At 33.0% G+C, this 18,065-nt stretch overlaps 1 protein-coding gene across 4 annotated transcripts in view; it reads left to right on the top strand.

The window, feature by feature from the left end:
- The window catches only part of LOC123682927 (sodium channel protein 60E-like), a 194,106-nt gene that overhangs the window by 116,470 nt on the left and 59,571 nt on the right, over window positions 1–18,065 (top strand). For 3 of the 4 annotated variants that reach the window (XM_045621781.1, XM_045621762.1, XM_045621789.1), the window contains exon 12: window positions 5,259–5,393. In XM_045621781.1, the coding sequence (XP_045477737.1) occupies window positions 5,259–5,393 (135 nt within the window). The remainder of the gene's footprint in view (window positions 1–5,258; window positions 5,394–18,065) is intronic. The other variant, XM_045621771.1, reaches the window with a different exon arrangement.

Raw genomic sequence — 18,065 nt, 5'->3', positions numbered from 1 at the left:
TCAATTCGGTATCCCGAAAAATGTAGAAACCACATACATAGCATATAAGTGTATGAAGGGTTTTCCAATAATAGGTTTCATTTTGATGTTAAAAAAACGAGTATATTTTCGGAGAAATCAATTATTGTTTATTAAATTTTGAAAAAGTTATCAACGATGGAAAAGCCAAATAGGCTACGGTTGCAGCACCATATCCTTTTCATGAAAATTTTCAGGACCAATTCGAACATTCGCGGCTGTATGTCCTCGTTAATTTCACGAATATCATCTTTAAGGTATTGAATCGATTGTGTACCATTAGCAGAGTCCCTACCTTTCACGTAGTCCCAAAAAAAGTCTAAAGTTGTAAAATCAAAAAATCTCTGTGGCTAATTGTGTTCACCTCATATAGAAATAAACACAACCAGGGAACTTTTCTTGCAAAATTGCGATTGTTTTGTTCCTTGTGTGTCACGTAGAGCCATCTTGTTGCGAAAAAACGTCTTTCAATTCTGGCCATAGAAAATTATCATTCATAGCGAAATCCGCCCAGCGTAACAGTTGCACCACTCTCATTTTCGAAGAAGTAAGGTCCAATCACATAGCAAATCCATAAATCGCACCAAACAATGACACATGGGAAATGGAGAGGCTTTTCATCACATTCTTGGATTCTTAGAACCCCAAATACGACAATTCTTCTTATGAACTTAACGTCCTATGTGAAAATGGGCCTGAACATTGAAGATGATTTTTCCATGAAAATCGTTTTGATGCAATCCAATAAGGAACCAATCAGCGAAGATAAAACGTTCATGAAGGTTTCTAATAGAGAGATCAGGCGTTCTTGGAGTTTTTTTCTCCAAGTCTTATAGTTCTCGAGATGCTTTCAGCGAGCATCGAATTTGGGACACCATGTACATATAATATCGCAATTCAAGCTTCTGCAGAATTTCTTGATCGTGACCATAGCATAGCTAGGACCATAGCAAATTTAAGCAAAGCATCGAGAGAAACCAAGCTGATTTTTCAGTGACACTGATCGATTGAATTCAAATTTGGCGTGTAGATGTATCCAATAACATTTCAAGCTCTATGAGAAATTTCTCTAGATCAACTAACCGACAGCATTGAAATCCTAGCAAATCACATCTCATATAGGTACAGATCAGAGAAGCAATTTTTGTAGATCATAAAATTGTCACACATATCCCTAGTTCCACAAAGCAGGTTTGGATATTATAATCATTGGCCATTAAGCTGTAAAAAGGTTTACACCATTAGAAAGGGGAGAAATAAAATAATCTAAATGATTATTTTGAAAACAAAATTGCATCAATTCAGAGATCAATTCAAAGCTAGACATATAAACGACTCAGGCTAAGATATTAGAGGTAAGAAATTTATATGAGATAATTAGTCAATATGTGATTCTTACAGGAAAGTTTTGGAGTTTGATTCCTTGATTTAATATGTTCTTTTGGAGCTGAATCCGATTCTGGGGTTTGCCACGAAAATTTTGTGGCAAACAATAAATATAAATATTATTATTATTATTGAATGTAAAAAAAAAATTTTGACGGTTTTTGCTTTTAACTCGGAAAATATCAATTTTTAATGAATCAATACAATACAAAAACAAATCAAACATCCCACCAATTTATTCGATTAAGTTTTCTGTCCGATGAACCGTTCTGGCTCGAACGATAGTTGAAAATTGGCGTATATTATCTGTCTTTGAAATAACCCACTTCTTCCGCTCCAAATATTGAATACATTATAAATGGCATATCATTCACTCAATTTCATTTCAATAAAGGCCAAGCAAGAATAAATAAACTATAAATCTATTATCAATTTAGCGAAAAGCATTTTCAAAATCACTTTCGAAATTTTGTTTATTTTCTGAATCGATTTCAATTGATATATTGAAATTCAGCACTAAAAATGAAAATTGTCCGGTCCTGTAATATTGAAATAATTAATCTTTCTGACTCGATCTCATGCAACATAGGTACGTCGAAGTTTCAATAAATTCCGCCGATAAGTTTGGTTCTGATGATAGTCTCAGTATTTCCATGAATATGAAAACTCACCTTGTGGCTTTCTGAGGAAAGGCAGAAAATTAATTTTTTATAGTCAATCCGTTCTCCCCTAGTCTACATCTGCCTCTGATAAGAGTATGTACAATTAGTCCCGGGATACCCTGCATATTGAATATGCCTCCAATCCAAATTTCACCTCACTTATTTTCTCTCGATATGCAATTTTCATCCGAAAAACTGAGAAAGATTTTATGCATTCGAATATGATTAACAAATTATTTATGTAACGCAATTTATTGAGCCCAAATTCTGAATCAAATATGAAATCCCGTGTCCCGTGTTGATGATATACTAACACCGTGTAGATTATGTAAGGTATGAGCATACTTATGGCACAAGAAGTCAATCCCAAAATCAAATAAAAACGCCGAAAATACAGAAAACAATTTCTCAAAAACATGCCTCACACGTGGGTATACGATTATACAACGCCTTACCTCAGAAGATAAAGCGTATAAGTGACCTCAGACATTTTGTCAGAAAAATAAAAAACACAATTCTTAATTCTTGATTTGTACTGTGTACAAAAATAGAGGGGGAATCAATAAAATTGGGAGAAAATATTATAAGCTGTATAATTATAAGCTGGTGAAATGAAGATACTAAAATGGGTTCATGTATATTTGTTGATTTTGAAACTGTTTAGATGTAAAGATTGTTACTGTCAGTCACAAACCATTGGTTTAATTGACAGTATTTCTTGAAAATTATTGTACTAAATTTGGTAAAATAAATAACATTGATTGATTGATTGATTTGCGCACGTGTGCCTTAGGTGAATATTTTATGATATTTCAAACCATCGAAAACATTCGGGTTGATTGTCAAAAAGATTTTATTCATTTGAATTACAGTTAGTATTTGAGATTTATCCACAACGTATTCTGGATAAGTCAATCCGACCCCAGATCAGTAAATTTTCTGTATACGTCAACAGACCCTCGATGTTGACGACAAAAAAGCTCATTCGAACACATCTGACTATCCCAATATTTAACTACCACCTTACACACCATAAAAATTCACCTCCTCGAACAAACTTCAATATGTACATTTTACGCGGTGAAACATCGAAGCAGAGCTCTGAATTAATGTTCTTTCTTCTAGTATAAACATTCGCCCTCACTACTGCGTCAAGGGCGGAATCCTGAATATCTTTATTGTTATAGGAAAGCAGGTCCATTTGGGACTTTTCATCTCCTACTCTTCGGCAAGAAGGAAGGATCTAGATGTTTGAATAACTTAACAGGGCTTGATTCTGGCAAACATTTTTTTCTGTGTTGAAATCTAAGTTTGCTGAATGCTGAATCCCAAAACGTGAACATAGATTTGAATCGTCGTACGAAATTTTGTCACGTTAAGGGTGGATATGTAGAAAGAATAATAATACATTTTTAATCAATTTTCACAATTGCTCCACACCTTTGAAATTCCCACAAAGCGTAAAATATGATAATCATTTGGATAACACTGAGAATTTCTAACTCTCATTTGCAAGGATATTATTCTCTCATACTCATAATAAGAACTTTTGCTCATATTTCGAATGGAATGTTCAACCTCTGATATGATCAATTAGTTTACGATTGAATAAGCTCGTTATAACTGTTAATATCAATGAGAAAAATCTCCAAATTTTATATGCGAATATCTAATCATCAAATATATCATTGAACATAACATATCCTCAATTCTTTTGCAAAACACGAGAAGTTAACAAAATGTTTTCCCATTGATTAGAAATATTTTCATTCTACAATTTATGATAGATAATTGTTTAAAGACATTATGTGAAAACCCCATACAATCGGTGAATGCTAGAAGAAAAATCTATAATTTCGTTTTGAACTGAGTGGTGGTATTCTCTCTCAATGGAAAATACTTCTCTATTGGCACTTGGCAGTGATACGTATTTATATTCTAGAAATCCAATGACAAGAATAAAGATTAGCATTCAATAAATGATGATACTGGATTCAGTAATTAGAACAGTTCCCTTTTCAAAATCGTTTTGAGGAAAGGGGAGTATAAGTAGTGTTATGGAATTTTAAAATCGACTGATAAAAATCAACGAAATACAATGCCAAATTATAATTTTCGGAAACAATCACCTAATTCATCAAATACATCATAAATTTTCTAATTGATAAGATCCATTAACAGTATGGGAAGGACAACAGGACAATGTTAACACAATTCAAGTTAAATTCAATAAAATCAACAGAAGATATTCAATTTAAGGATGAGAAACCATTTATAAATCATTTTCATTCTGTTAAAACAATCAAGGGATGAATATTCAATTTCCTCTCACAATGTTCATAATGAATCATATTTTATATTTTTCATGTTGATTTTAATGGAATTTTTTTGATTTGATTACATCTGTTCAGAATCTTAGAAACTGAAAAATTAGCTTAAATTCACTTAAATTATGAATATTAGAAAATACTCATTAAATAGACCGAATGCAAGATATGTGGTATCAAAACGTGGAGAAAAAAATGGAGAAATATTCTAAGAACCTGATTAAAGAAGGAAAACTCACCTCAGGAAAAAAGTCACGAAAAAATCGTGGGTTCGTGCCCCACGTTGGGCGCCAAAATTTTCTTGTGGGTCTTTGAATATTCAATTCTAAAATCAAGAAAGTAAACTACATGATCCATAACAGTAGGTATATTCGAAATATTTTGATTCGAATTATCTGAATTCTCGAATACATTTTCTCTTAGAATTACAATTCTTTACCAGTATAAGGTTTCCAAAAAATTCTAAATGGAAATGAAACTACTAGACACGGCTAAGATGTGGGCACCAGGGACGAAACTTTACAGAGGTAGAGCATGACTTTTCTCTTCTTTTTTATTGGACTTTCACTGTTTGTGGATGGAAAGAGAGAAAAACGTTGCCATTTTGACTTTCAGCATTCTTTATGCATTTCTTTCAAACACCTTCATATTAAATTCTAAGATACTGATTGGGCACCACTGCATATTAATTAAAACATGAGTACGATAAATTGAATATAAGCTAAAAATATAAAAGTATGACGAGATGTAATTATTCACAAAAAATATGAACGGTTTGTAAATGTTCTAAGAGAATTTAAATTTTCTATCACTTCTAGGATTATTTCCAATCATTATTTTCTCCTAAAATTTTATATTCTTTCAGAGTCCAGGTTTGTGCCTAGCCATCTTCCTGCCTACACTCGTGATGGGAAACTTCATGGTCCTGAACTTGTTCTTGGCTTTGTTACTCAATAGTTTCAACTCCGAAGAATTGAAGAACAGGAAAGAGGTATTGAATGTATGCTGTGTTTTCTTACTATTCCCCTAGCATGACTAAGATAACTTTGTATCTCATACAAAGATATTGTGATGAAAGATGGAAGTAAATTTTCCTCTAGAGCATGAACTTTCCATCTGCACGTGGAGCATGATGTACACCCTGAAATCGTATATGTGTCATTTCAATGTGTATGTAAATGTGTGTTCTGTTTTTGAGCTGACAATTATCAATGCATTGGAAAAAGCTGTAAGAAATGTGTCTGATTTTGTAAATGTTTCATCTTCTATTTTTTCTAACATATAATCAATGCCATACAACAATAACAGCGCCGATATTGAACGAATCCCAATGAAAGTTGTTTTCTCCACTTTTCATTTCAATTGCAATCCCAGAAATATTTGATTTCCTTGAAATCAAACCCCTTCAAAATATTATTATCATTATAAATACCTACTATAGGTACTTATTTCTTTCGAAGGTGTTCCTGGATGTCTTTCAGAGCAGCATCTTATTTGCTCCGATATTTGATGCTGTACATAGAAAAGTTTGTACTGATTCTCATGAAGATTTTCTATATTTGTTCAAATTATGTTCTATTCGTGAAAATATGCAGAACTACATATAATAATGTCTTCATATAAAGAGCTTTCACATCAGTAAAATTTCACTGGTGATCATACATTTGGTTATTTTTCTCACTGAGACTATGAGAAATACGATTTTCATACTTCGTAGAACATTTTCATTCTTTCCTTCTTCAAGGATTTAAACCTAATTATTTTTGGCTTAAAACGAAATATCTTTATTTATCAAGAAATTTCGTTCTGTATTGAAATATATTATAAATCTATCTGTCGAGTGCAATATCTTCTTGAACAATCCTTAAATGTCGATTCATATAAGAAAGTCAAATCTTATTATCCACTCAAAGTTGCATCAATTTTACCTCTTCTATATTCCATTGAACGCTGTTTCTCCTTTTCAGGGATTACTCATTATTTACCAATGTAACTTTCATGGAGGAAAATATTTTATATTTATAGTATATAATCAAATCGAATTTAAAAAGAAATGAAATCTTTTTAAAATGCGACGGAGTTGCAATAAAATGTTCGGAATATTGTGAATTTCATCATTTGCTCAGTATAATATCGACACCTCTTGTCATAATTATTCAACTAACCGAATGATAGATTTTTCCAGTAAAATTTTTTTCATGGAAAATTTGGGGTGAGTTATATATTCGCACAAGAATTCCATCATTACATTTTTAGGTTGCTATAATATTGTAGATACGATCAGAGTGATTAGGTTTCGTTAGTTCTTCAAAAGGACAGCTTTAATTCTCTACTGCAAAAAAAAATTTCCTGAACCTATATTCGAAATTAAAACGTTGCATTTTTCGTCAAATTTACAAACTAGATTTTTACAAGCGCATTCGGGAATTTGTGTTATATTCAATTTGCAATCGAGAAAACAATTATCAGATAGAGATCTTGTAATGAGCGTTGAAGCTGTCCATAGTTGTGAGTAGATAGCAACATTTCATCTTTTCACCTTTGTGACATTAGAGGAAGCATGGAGTTTCTTATAATTTAGTGGATTATTAAGTATATAAATTTTAGGATCCTATACAGGCAAATAATGATAACATTTTTCAATTACATCACCTTTTTGATCTCCTGAATACAGATCTAAAATCAAACCAACCTAATTTCCAAAGCTCTTCAGGTCAATTCTTCCACTATAGAAACAATTTATCGCCATTTTCTTGTTTTCCAATAGTCTTTGTATCTTCATGCAATAATTTGCAGTAACGCTAGTAATAAATTAAAAATAATTGAGAATTTAGACAACCACAACGTTTAATTCAACTCTATCTTCATAATTCTCAAAATGCCCAAAATAACTATTTCCAGTATACAGGATTCGAACTATTCAGTAGGGTACTACAGGGATATCGAAAACCGTTAGAAATACAGGGTGGTTTAAATTACGAAAAAGTTGCGTTATTTAGGGATGAGTGCATTGGTGTAAACAGAAGTAGAATATCTCCAACGGTTCCCGATATTCTCTTTTATCTGTATAGGTAACTCAGTTGTTCCTGGAGATAACTTCATGAAATTCAGTTTGTAGCCATAATCAAATATAGAGTTTCTCTAATTCTGTGGTTATTCAGTTCATTCTTCCACATCTTGTAGAACAAAATCGTGCGAGAATATATCAGAAACGCACAGTTTTCATGGTTATATTTTATTATTATATGTTGGTACTACGAACATTCCGCCACGGCTTTATCTGTCAATTCATCAATTTCCCTTAAAGAAATCAGTTGTGCCAACCAACATTTTTCAATGCAAAAATCACTAAATGATATTTATGGAAATATTTCATAAATTTCGATAAAAATGAAATGAATTAGAGAAAATAATGTATAATACTCGTACAGAAGGCTCATTCTACCACACGTTCCTTCAAAAACTCGCCACTTCGTGGCTCGTTTTTGAATTTTGAACTCGTGGAAGAATATCAATGCCTTCTACACTTGTATTATAAATAACTGTTCTAAGAGTCATCAGATCTATTCTTGTTTCCATTGTTTTAGAGACTAAATAATATTTTTTTCCTTATGAACGCCATATTGGTTCTCCTTGAGGGGTGATAAAGAATAAACTACGAATTCAACAAATGTATCACCCTCTATAAATCGACTCTAACTACCGAACTTTCTTTTTAGTTTTTTGTGTAAGTAGTAGGCTGGAGCCAGAATTTTCAAATAAGTTTTGAAGAACTCTCGAGTTTTGTTCCTTTTGTTGAATCTTGTTTGATAAGTAACTTCCTAAAAATTATATAATCCTACTGAACCCAATATCTCCATAGCGTACAACTGTCAATGTCTGTGAAGGAATTGTTATACATAATTTGAAAAACTGAAGTGATGGTTTCAAATAACAACTGTCAACAAAGTTATTTGAGAATTCTGGCTCCAGCCTAATACTTAAAATGTTCAAATTTGCGTAGCTAGACACGATATTTTTGTGGAGGGTGATACATTGTTGAATTTGTAATTTATTCTTTATTACCTCTTGAGGAGAACCAATATGGAGTTGATCAGAAAAAAATTATTATCACGTCTATGAAACAATGGAGAACAAAAAAAATCTGATGAAAACATTAGAATCTTCATATTTGATAAGGGTTACAAACCGAATATCGTTGAGTTATCTCCAGAAACAAATGAGTTATACAGAAAGAAAATAAAACTGTTATCTGTAGAGATATTGTGATATAAGGCCTCAATGAATATTCACTTTTTAATTCCAAATAGTCCTTTAACCAAGAGTTGGAAGGTGTCAAGTCACAAAAGGTTATAATTGCCGATTCTTGTCAACAAACCAGTAAATTACTTGATCAGAAAACAACTCCTGCAAATCAATATGCCTTTACGACAGTCACTATAGCACATATTTCGAATCTTTCATCAAAAACAATCCAATCCAATCAGTGATGTAAAATTGGTTGGTACATACTTGGGCGGTTTGATGAGGTATTGACTGTTTGAATAAAACAAAATTTTCTCGGCAAATACACATTTCATTTTTCTACATAATGACCTTTTATCTCGATACATTTAGTCCAGCGTTTTTCTAATTTTTTTATTAAGCTCTCAAAATGAGCATTTGTTTCGGTAATGACTTATTCATTCAACTCAAATTTCTTACCGTCCAGCCATTTCTTGATATTTTGAAACAGAAGATAGTCGCAAGGGCTAAATCTGGAAAATGAGCTGGATGAGGTAGAATTTCGTAGCCCAATTCGTGGATTTTGGCATAATCAGTATACGAAATTTACTTTTTTCCATTTTCTAAAAATTCACGAGGTTGTCTGCTTTGAACGGCCATAAAACAGCAACTGCACGTAGTAACTTTCTCAAAATAAGAAAGTTTCTCACTATAGATTACAGTTGACGGCAGCACTGATGCATTTGAAGTAAATGTGCGGGAAATTCAAAAAGTCACTGACTTATCAAACCGCCCTTGTATAATAATAATAATAATTGTTCTTCCATTTTGAATGAATCAAAACACCTTTTAGGTTATCAGCTATAAGTTTATTGCTATCTTCGGTTTTATAATACACTATTTATCAAACATTGAATTCATCTCGAAAAAGATTTCGGGAGGCGGTCAATACAGGTTAAAATCTAGATAACTGTTGTAATAGTGGAAAAATTGACCTGAAAATTTCCAGAACAAAAATCTTAATCCATTATTTTGAACAAATCCAGTACACATTACCAAAAACAAATTTCATCTGTAGTACCCAAAATTGATCTTTCAATTAATTAATTAATTGATTATTATTGGTTATTATTAATTGATCTTTCAATTAACTGGGAAATAATTCTCTGCATTAAGGCTCAACTCACCGTTACACTTTTCAACCATGACCTAAACATGAAGAGCTCACAAGTTTCTGGGTTCTCAAACTTGTGTTTCGTGTTACCGCTAATTCGTTACTGATAGATTTTATGGTTGAAAAGTAGTACATCTACATTACTCGTTGAAATTTTCACAGATAATCCTTGGTTTCTATAAGAGCAGCTCATTTATCGAGTAGACAATTCATTTTCTATCACTAATGAGATAAAATAGACTAGCTAGCACTTAGTATTAATCGTACACCATAAAATGGTTCAATAATAATAGAATAATAGAAATTATCATTTATATGATACGTAATTATGTATATTTTTCTCCCAATTAGGAAATCTGGAGGAGATTAATCCAGAGGGATTAATTATAATTGTGCTGGCTGGATCTAAGTTTTGCCATCACAATATTTTCATTTATTGTACTTTATATAATGATATTCTTCATAATAGATAATAATAAAATAATTCATTATGAGAAGATAGTAAAAATACAAAGTTATGGTAAAAAACCGCGAACAAAATAATATGTAAATTTCAAACTTTGATTTATTTTTTTTTTTTTTTCTATAATATATAATATCATCATAAAGGATACAAAACAGGAGAATCAACGAATCACTGTTTGAAAACTAAATTTTTCACGTCAAACATCGGAAGGCTAACATTTATTCTTTCGAAATAAAATCGCAATTGCAATAATTTCCTTTTTTTGTTCTGAAAAATGGCGCAACCTATTGAGCTGGTAGAATGAAAGTACCTATAGCAATATATTTTTTGGATCTACACATTCTAAACTGTCAATTTTGAAAATTTTAAGGAAATTATTTTTTTCAAGGAAATTATTTTTTCCTGAAAAGTATCCATAGTTTTATTCTTGAAAAGAATGAACGAAAACAATTCCTTACCCATTCTGGAAATGATATTTCAACATATTTAAACCTAATGGTTCTTTGGCGAGTCGTTCTCAACCAAAATTTTTGAGGTCTACCCTCCCTCTGAGAATTACGTTTTTTCATCCTGATATCACTGGTGGAATAATCAGTTTGGCAACCTTTCCAATCTATGGTGGGTGACTGCCGTAATGCGACGGCCCCCTTTTCCCTTCGGGGCTGCACTAGAGTATGGCGCGTAGCCCATAGTGCCATCTCTCTGGCAGACAGAGACTACTAAGTAATCGATTCACATTATGCAAAAATGCGAGAAAAGGAAAGACTTTTTGTTAGGTGTTTCGAGTGCTTATTCATTGATGCACCTAAAGGAAACAACTGATGTTATATTATTCGAAATGTGAGATGAGGATGCCATTGATGTCGGTTATTTCTCTGTTACGATCTTACTGAAATTTGGCATAAAATTTCGAGTGATATATGAACCAAATGTCAACCTAATTAACTCTTTTGTTATGAAATAATCTGGTAATTCGATAAGCTGCTCGAATTTTTTATGGTTACGGTAAATATATTTCGTTTAATGCTTGAAATCATTTTTTATATCTATTAGCAAAATTTCAACTAGGGTGGATCTGATGTCACTGAAATATTTTTTTTTGTGTATCGATATACTGCTTGAGTTCCTTCTGATGAAGCAATCATCACAAAACTGCACGAAGCTTGAAACTGTTATTTTATATCAATATGTAAAATTTCTTAGAGCCAGGGCGAACCGCTGAAGCTTTTGTGTTGATTTTTTAAGACAGAGTGTACAATTTCAGCCATCGTTCGTCATAAATAAAGGACATACTATCATGATAAAAATGATCCTATGTGGTCTATGATAAAATAACAGACTGTATGAGAACATTCATACCTAAAGAGAAGAAAAATTGACGAAAAAATCCCATAATCTGGCATTTAGAGGTAACAAGGAGTCACTTAAGAGAGATGGCTATAGCAGAAAATCTGCTAATTTCATAAAGTTTTTTAAAATGTTATCCAAATATTATGATTCATCATTACATAAACACAAAACTAATCGATGACAAAACAATTATCAACCATTAACTAAGCCACGAAATTCAAAATGAATTAATATTAATTATGATAATAATATTATTATCAAATTTGTAACAATTTTTTGCTAGTATGGATGAATAAATGAATAAATAAATGAATTAATTCATATAAAGCCACTAAATTCAAAATAAATTAATATTAATTATGATAATAATATTTTTATTAATTCATTTCGAATTTTGTGGCTCAGTTAATAGTTGGGTGTTCTGTCAAGTGATTCGTAGGGTAATACAAGAAAAGAACAACTTTATTTTGTTCCAAAGACTGAGGGGGGAATTGAATTATTCATATCAAAACTTCGAATAGATACATCATTAAAGAAACGGAATTCGAGATCTGCCAGTACATTTTCCAATAATGTAATAGAAATACTTCTAAAATAATCTTCGATTGAATCAGCTGGAGTGTTAACTCAGTTGAGTTGAATCTCAGTAGTTCTGGGCTCGCAAGATACAAATTCATTTTTGAATGAAGCAATTCTACTTCGTTGAATATTGCTTTGAAACAGGTTTCTACATCGGTCCTTCTTTCTTCTAACCAAGATGTAATGTAATGTCATTTATCAAAAAGGATGCACCCTGTTTGTCGACAGATTTGTTTGTGAAATCTGACTTATATCGCATGTTAAACAAAGAACATAATATAAGAAATTCAGAGACAAAAAACCGAAAACGGAATGACTGTATACCGATGACGAATGTAAAATTATTAATGGCAAAACAAGAGGCGACAAAGCGGATAAAAAGAAAATAATGAACTTTGGACATGGACGTGCTCATAATAGTGCAATAAGCGATAACAATTAAACTCAGAAACCATAAATGCGTCCGATTTTTTTCAAAGTAAAGTAAAATGATTATTATTTCATTTTTATCGAGAAATTTGTGTTCTTCGTCGCGAAAATTCTGAAATTTGGAAGTCTTGGGGGTGTAATAACCCCCGTACACCCCCTATTTATGCCCTTGTATCAATAATTGCGAGCTTGAAAGGTTCACTTCTAGAAAATATGGTGAACATTTCTAAAATCTATTATGAATTTCATTTCTACAGAGAAAATCCTGACTCGCCCATTGTATTCGAAAATAATGTCATCATATCGTCCGCTCCCCTGCATACAGAAATGTATCTACATTCCGGAAAATGCAGTGGCATCTAAAACCTCTTCCAGAGAGAATTTGTTATTTTCCATTTAACGTTTCACAGCGTCCATTGAAGTTGCAGCAGCTGCGGTCTTTTGGAGTTTTAATTTCACGCTCATCTAGAGGTGTTGAACTCTAATCGTAACTTTCTGATATTAAACTTTGTACAACACTCGCTCGGACGCTCTAATAAGTGAATGCTCCAGTTGATTTCCCGATACTGCACCCTGATTGTGTTCACTGTATCAATCTTTTCAGATTCAATTTATCGGTTTTCTCTCCGATTGATTCCGTGATAGAATCGGATTTAAGGTAATCCGACTTATTTTTCGAGCGGAAGGATGTTTTTCAGCAGCAGTCACTATGGATTCGTGCAATGTTTTCAAAACAACGTCAGTTCAATATTGCGTCAGATTTGATGTTTGTTCGGTATTAGATCAAGATTTTTGGTATACCAGAATTAAGAGAATTTAAGATATTCATTACATGAATAACAGAAATAATTCAGTTCCTCCATCATCGTTATAGAGCAATTGATGTTACTTGAACTTAGATATCCGTAGAACAACTACCGCACCCTCACCCTCAAATTTTGAGATTAAAGTTGAGATCATTTCATATAAGGTGTAGTAAAAAAAGCATTATTTTTCTAATAGGGGGCTTTGGTAATCTGTATCTCGTGTTATATAAGTTCGATCGGGTTAAACTAGATTATTAGAAAGATAAGATTTTGTACGACAAAAACCTTTCTGGGAGTTTTGTGATTAGTTTGATTCAGTTGAATTTGAGCTTCTGTCAAAGATGGACACTAGCAAACAGGAAATAAGCTGTATTTCACAGTTTTTTTTAGTTAAAGGCGAAAATGCAATCCAGGCGGCTGAAAATGTAAATATTAATTATTTCCCTGATACTGCAATAGCCAATCACTGCAATTTAGGTTCGCCGATGTCATTCCAGTAATTTCGATGTTGGTGACTGGAGATGAAAAGTGGATCACTTACGACAACGTCAAGCGAAAGTCTTGGTCAAAACGCTGTGAGAAGGCGGAAACGGTGGCCAATCTAGGAGTGACCTCCAGGAAGGTTTTGTTGTGTGTTTGGTGGGGTGGCAGGGAATTATCTATTATGAGCTGCTCCTCTTCAGGACAACTGTTAACTCGGAACTGTACTGTCAACAGTTGGACCGTCTGCAGGAAGCAATCATCCATAAGCGGCCAACTTTGTCCAATAGAAGAGGAACTGTGTTCCATCAAGTCAACGCCAGGCCACACATCGATAGTTCTCGCCAGAAGCTCCGGGAGCTTGGTTCAGAGGTTCTCATGCATCCACCTTATAGTCCGGACCTGGCAACAAGTGATTACCATATGCTCCTGTCCATAGCGAACAATTTTGTTGGTGAAAAATTCGAATCAACAGAGGCTTATGAAAATCAACAAAGATTCTTATTAGATATCGATTATTTTTAACTCGAACTTGTGTACTTAGTAATTTTAGAAAAGAACTTAAATTATCTCTTTGTGTAATAATCAATGGTTTGTTGTACACAAGATGCAATCTGATGGATGTCAGAATTTTTTTTTTTTTAAATTTCACTGTGAAAAAGAGATCCGAAAACCATTTCATATAGGCAAACTGCTATATCAGCCGACTAGATTTTCCGTCAGATTTATTCGGTGTGCATTAACGATGTTGGCAACAATAGAGCTGTAATTGGAATTTCACTCGTTCACCTATTCAGTTCACAAATGAGAACTCCATGTCGCCGAATATTCACATTCATTTCACAATTTTTATATTGCAATAGATTGCTGGTTCGTCGCCTATGCGTCCTACAATCCCTGAGGTAATCATTTGAATTCAGTGGAATTTCGTTGTCTTTCATCTGAAACAGAAAGACTATGAAATGGTTGAAAAATTTTTGATCAAATAGCTCGCTAAAGCCAAATAATATCTACCTCTCCATTTTAAATAAACTTTATTTATCTAACTATTAAATGATTGGAATTTAGCCGGCAATGTATGCTTTTAAAGTCATCCGATGTGATTTGAAAAATTTGGGAAATATTTCTATTGACCCCTCGATCCGGCAGCTTAATATTGGGATGAAAATTTGCTTCTCATTAGGAAACCTTACAATTAAGGTATAGAAACATGTTGTATCGTCTAAAAGGAAATTTCATTTACTTTCAAATGCATCTTGTTCACAAGTCTTTAACTCGTACGGCATCCAATTTCCTTTTGTTTCTAAATCATTCCCATGACTTTCAGGCTTGTTGCGTCGCTCCAATGATCCTGCCAATTCTTGTTGCGTTTGACACAATTCTGGATCAAATAATGACTCCAATTCGGCATCTTCTAAAACCTTCTCTCTTCCACCGCCGTCTTCGACAAAATCACCGTTCTTGAAGCGTTGAAACCACTTTCGGCATGTTTTTCCACTAATAGCGGCCTCACCATAATTATTTGAGAGCATTTGATAAGCCTCAGCCGCAGATTTATTCATATTAAAGCAGAAAATTTATACCTCCCGCAACTGACGAGAAACTGGCCCGTAAGATGATATTCAATCGAGAATAACTTTATTATGCAGACACAAATCGACTAATATTTCGATGGCGTTATGTTGACAAATACCTAAGCTTATTGTATGACATCTACGAGCTATTTTTTTTTTCGACTACCACCTACCGCTACAGCAATCTATTGCAAAACGGCGGAAGCAAATTTGCTCAAAAGAATGATATTTCTATTGGATTTTCCACTCCGAAGTTTGAAAAGAAGATTTAATACTTAAATATTTTCTTTTATATTTTCCAGTTTTCGCAAGCAAAATCGACTCATTTCATGTCAAATATTGAACTGTTATATTACTGTAGGCTTGGTTAATCGATCGTCTAGAGGTATGATTCGATTACCTGGCCTTTCGTTTTTTTCTCCGTGACTTTGTTGGATTTGTAATCATTAACTCTTTTGAATTATTTACATCTACTTACAAAGCCACAATTATACAGTACAAACTCAGTATTGAGAAGATCCTAATAACGTCCTTATTGCAAGTTTCTCACTACGGTACTGAATTTCGTCTTTAACTCTAGTTTTAATTACTCGAAACGTCTTCGATTATCCCGTCTTTGTCGTACTTCAAGTTTTCGGTCGTCTTGTCTTTGATTTGTTCGCGACTCTTCTTAATCTAGTCCGCGAACCGTCTTTTCGTCTTACGTCTTAAGTTTCAACCGACAGAACTTACTCTTACTTCGACTTAGACCAAACTTTACTCGTCTTCGTCTTAACTTGAACTGTACCCGTCTTCGGCTTAATTTGAACTGTACTCTCTGCCTATTGGAACTTACCCTGTTTCGGCTTGACCACACCCTTAGGGAAAGTACCATCCCCTAGTCCAATAAGACTTTGCCGTACCGCCCACAAAGATCTTCGCGGATTCCTGGAAATCGAATATTCTCAAAGGACTGGAACCTGATACACAGATGTTACACATCTGGTACGACCGTGTTGTCTTCGATCTTTCACATTCCCCCAGTAAATCTCTTCAAGATTTACAACTCTTGACATATCTTCGACACCTCGAAGAATAACACATCCTTTTTACATTATATGTACAATAACAATTCGTTCCCTGTAAATTCATTGAAACTGTCATGCCCTCGACACGAAGAAACTAATAGGTCTCCAAGCATCCGGTTGACCATCTCAATTATTTACAGGGAACAATAACTGGATCCTACATTACCACACTCGAATCAACCACTACAAAATGCAAATACTAGATAATATAATAATAATAAGTTTATTCACAAAAAAAAAATGTTTTACATAGATAACAAAAGAATAGTTGAGATGTAAATAAACATTGAAATCTCACTAAAACTAAAGTTGCGCGTGGGTATGCTATAAGTATTCAGGTAGACTGTAAAGCTACAGTTTCAAAAGGAAGAAAACCAGTTTACTTCATATTTATTGTCTTTCAGGAAAATTATTTTAATTTCCAAAATTAGAATTCATTGATTGTCGAAAATTTTCAAATCAAAATTTTCAAATTAGCAACTGTTGATTGCCTACCCAACTTCCAAAGATTTCGAACCTATGTCACCCCGCTTGAATGCATTGCGACATCCATGTCGATATATAATGTTATTACAAATTCAGTTCATCATAGCTTAGAGAATTATGGAATATAGTAGGTACAAAATTCATGAATTCCTTTCATCTAACGTAACGTAATTTCAATTCACAGGCTTGATTTTCCAAGCCTTTATTAATTTTTGTTCAAGTCCACATCATGATCCGAATTCAAATATTTTTAATGGCATCGTCATAAATTATTACTTACTTCAAATTTGTGAGGCTGTAGCTTAAGAATCATGCGAAGGAAAATCTGAATTTTGTTCGAAAGTTTTAATTGAACACCTCTACGAAATAAATTGTTATACTAACTTTTCACTGCTCTCCACGCTCTGCATATTAACTTAAACAGGATACATATCCATACATCTCGGAAATACGTTATGCAAAATTCAGCTTCGAGCGTAAGCTACATATACGGCTGAGCTGAAAATTACTACTTCTTCCCTCATGGAATTCGAAATGTGCATTATAAATTTAAAATCATATAATTCCTCTTCTAGTGTGCATTTTGAACTACCTTCTGTGGAATGAAAAATAAATTCAGGAACGATTCGAGAAGTTTATTATTATTATAATGAGAAATAACGAACCAATATCAAGTGATCCATTTACTGTACACTGAAGAAGTTCCTTCGTTTCTCGTTTCTGTACACTCTAATTTGATCAATTTCTGAATTCTGCACAAATATTGAATTAAAAAAATAAGATTTCAATGAAATTTGATTTAGATCAGATTGGATCGATTTTAGGTTCCGCATTCGCAAACTTAACAAGAGATCGAAATATCGTGTTCTACTTATCTGATTTCGATAAAATTTATGGTATAAGTATTTCATCACAGGTCCTTTTTGTATATGGACTGGAATTTTATTCCCTACGCCTCTTTTAGAAGTTCTCCAATTTTCTACTGTTGTTCATTTAGGAGAGTTTTCTCCCTTCTGCATGACACTATTTTCCTTAAT

The sequence above is a fragment of the Harmonia axyridis genome, chromosome 1 (genome assembly GCF_914767665.1).
Source record: "Harmonia axyridis chromosome 1, icHarAxyr1.1, whole genome shotgun sequence".
Lineage (NCBI taxonomy): Eukaryota > Metazoa > Arthropoda > Insecta > Coleoptera > Coccinellidae > Harmonia > Harmonia axyridis.
This window is presented reverse-complemented; position numbering and strand designations above follow the sequence as displayed.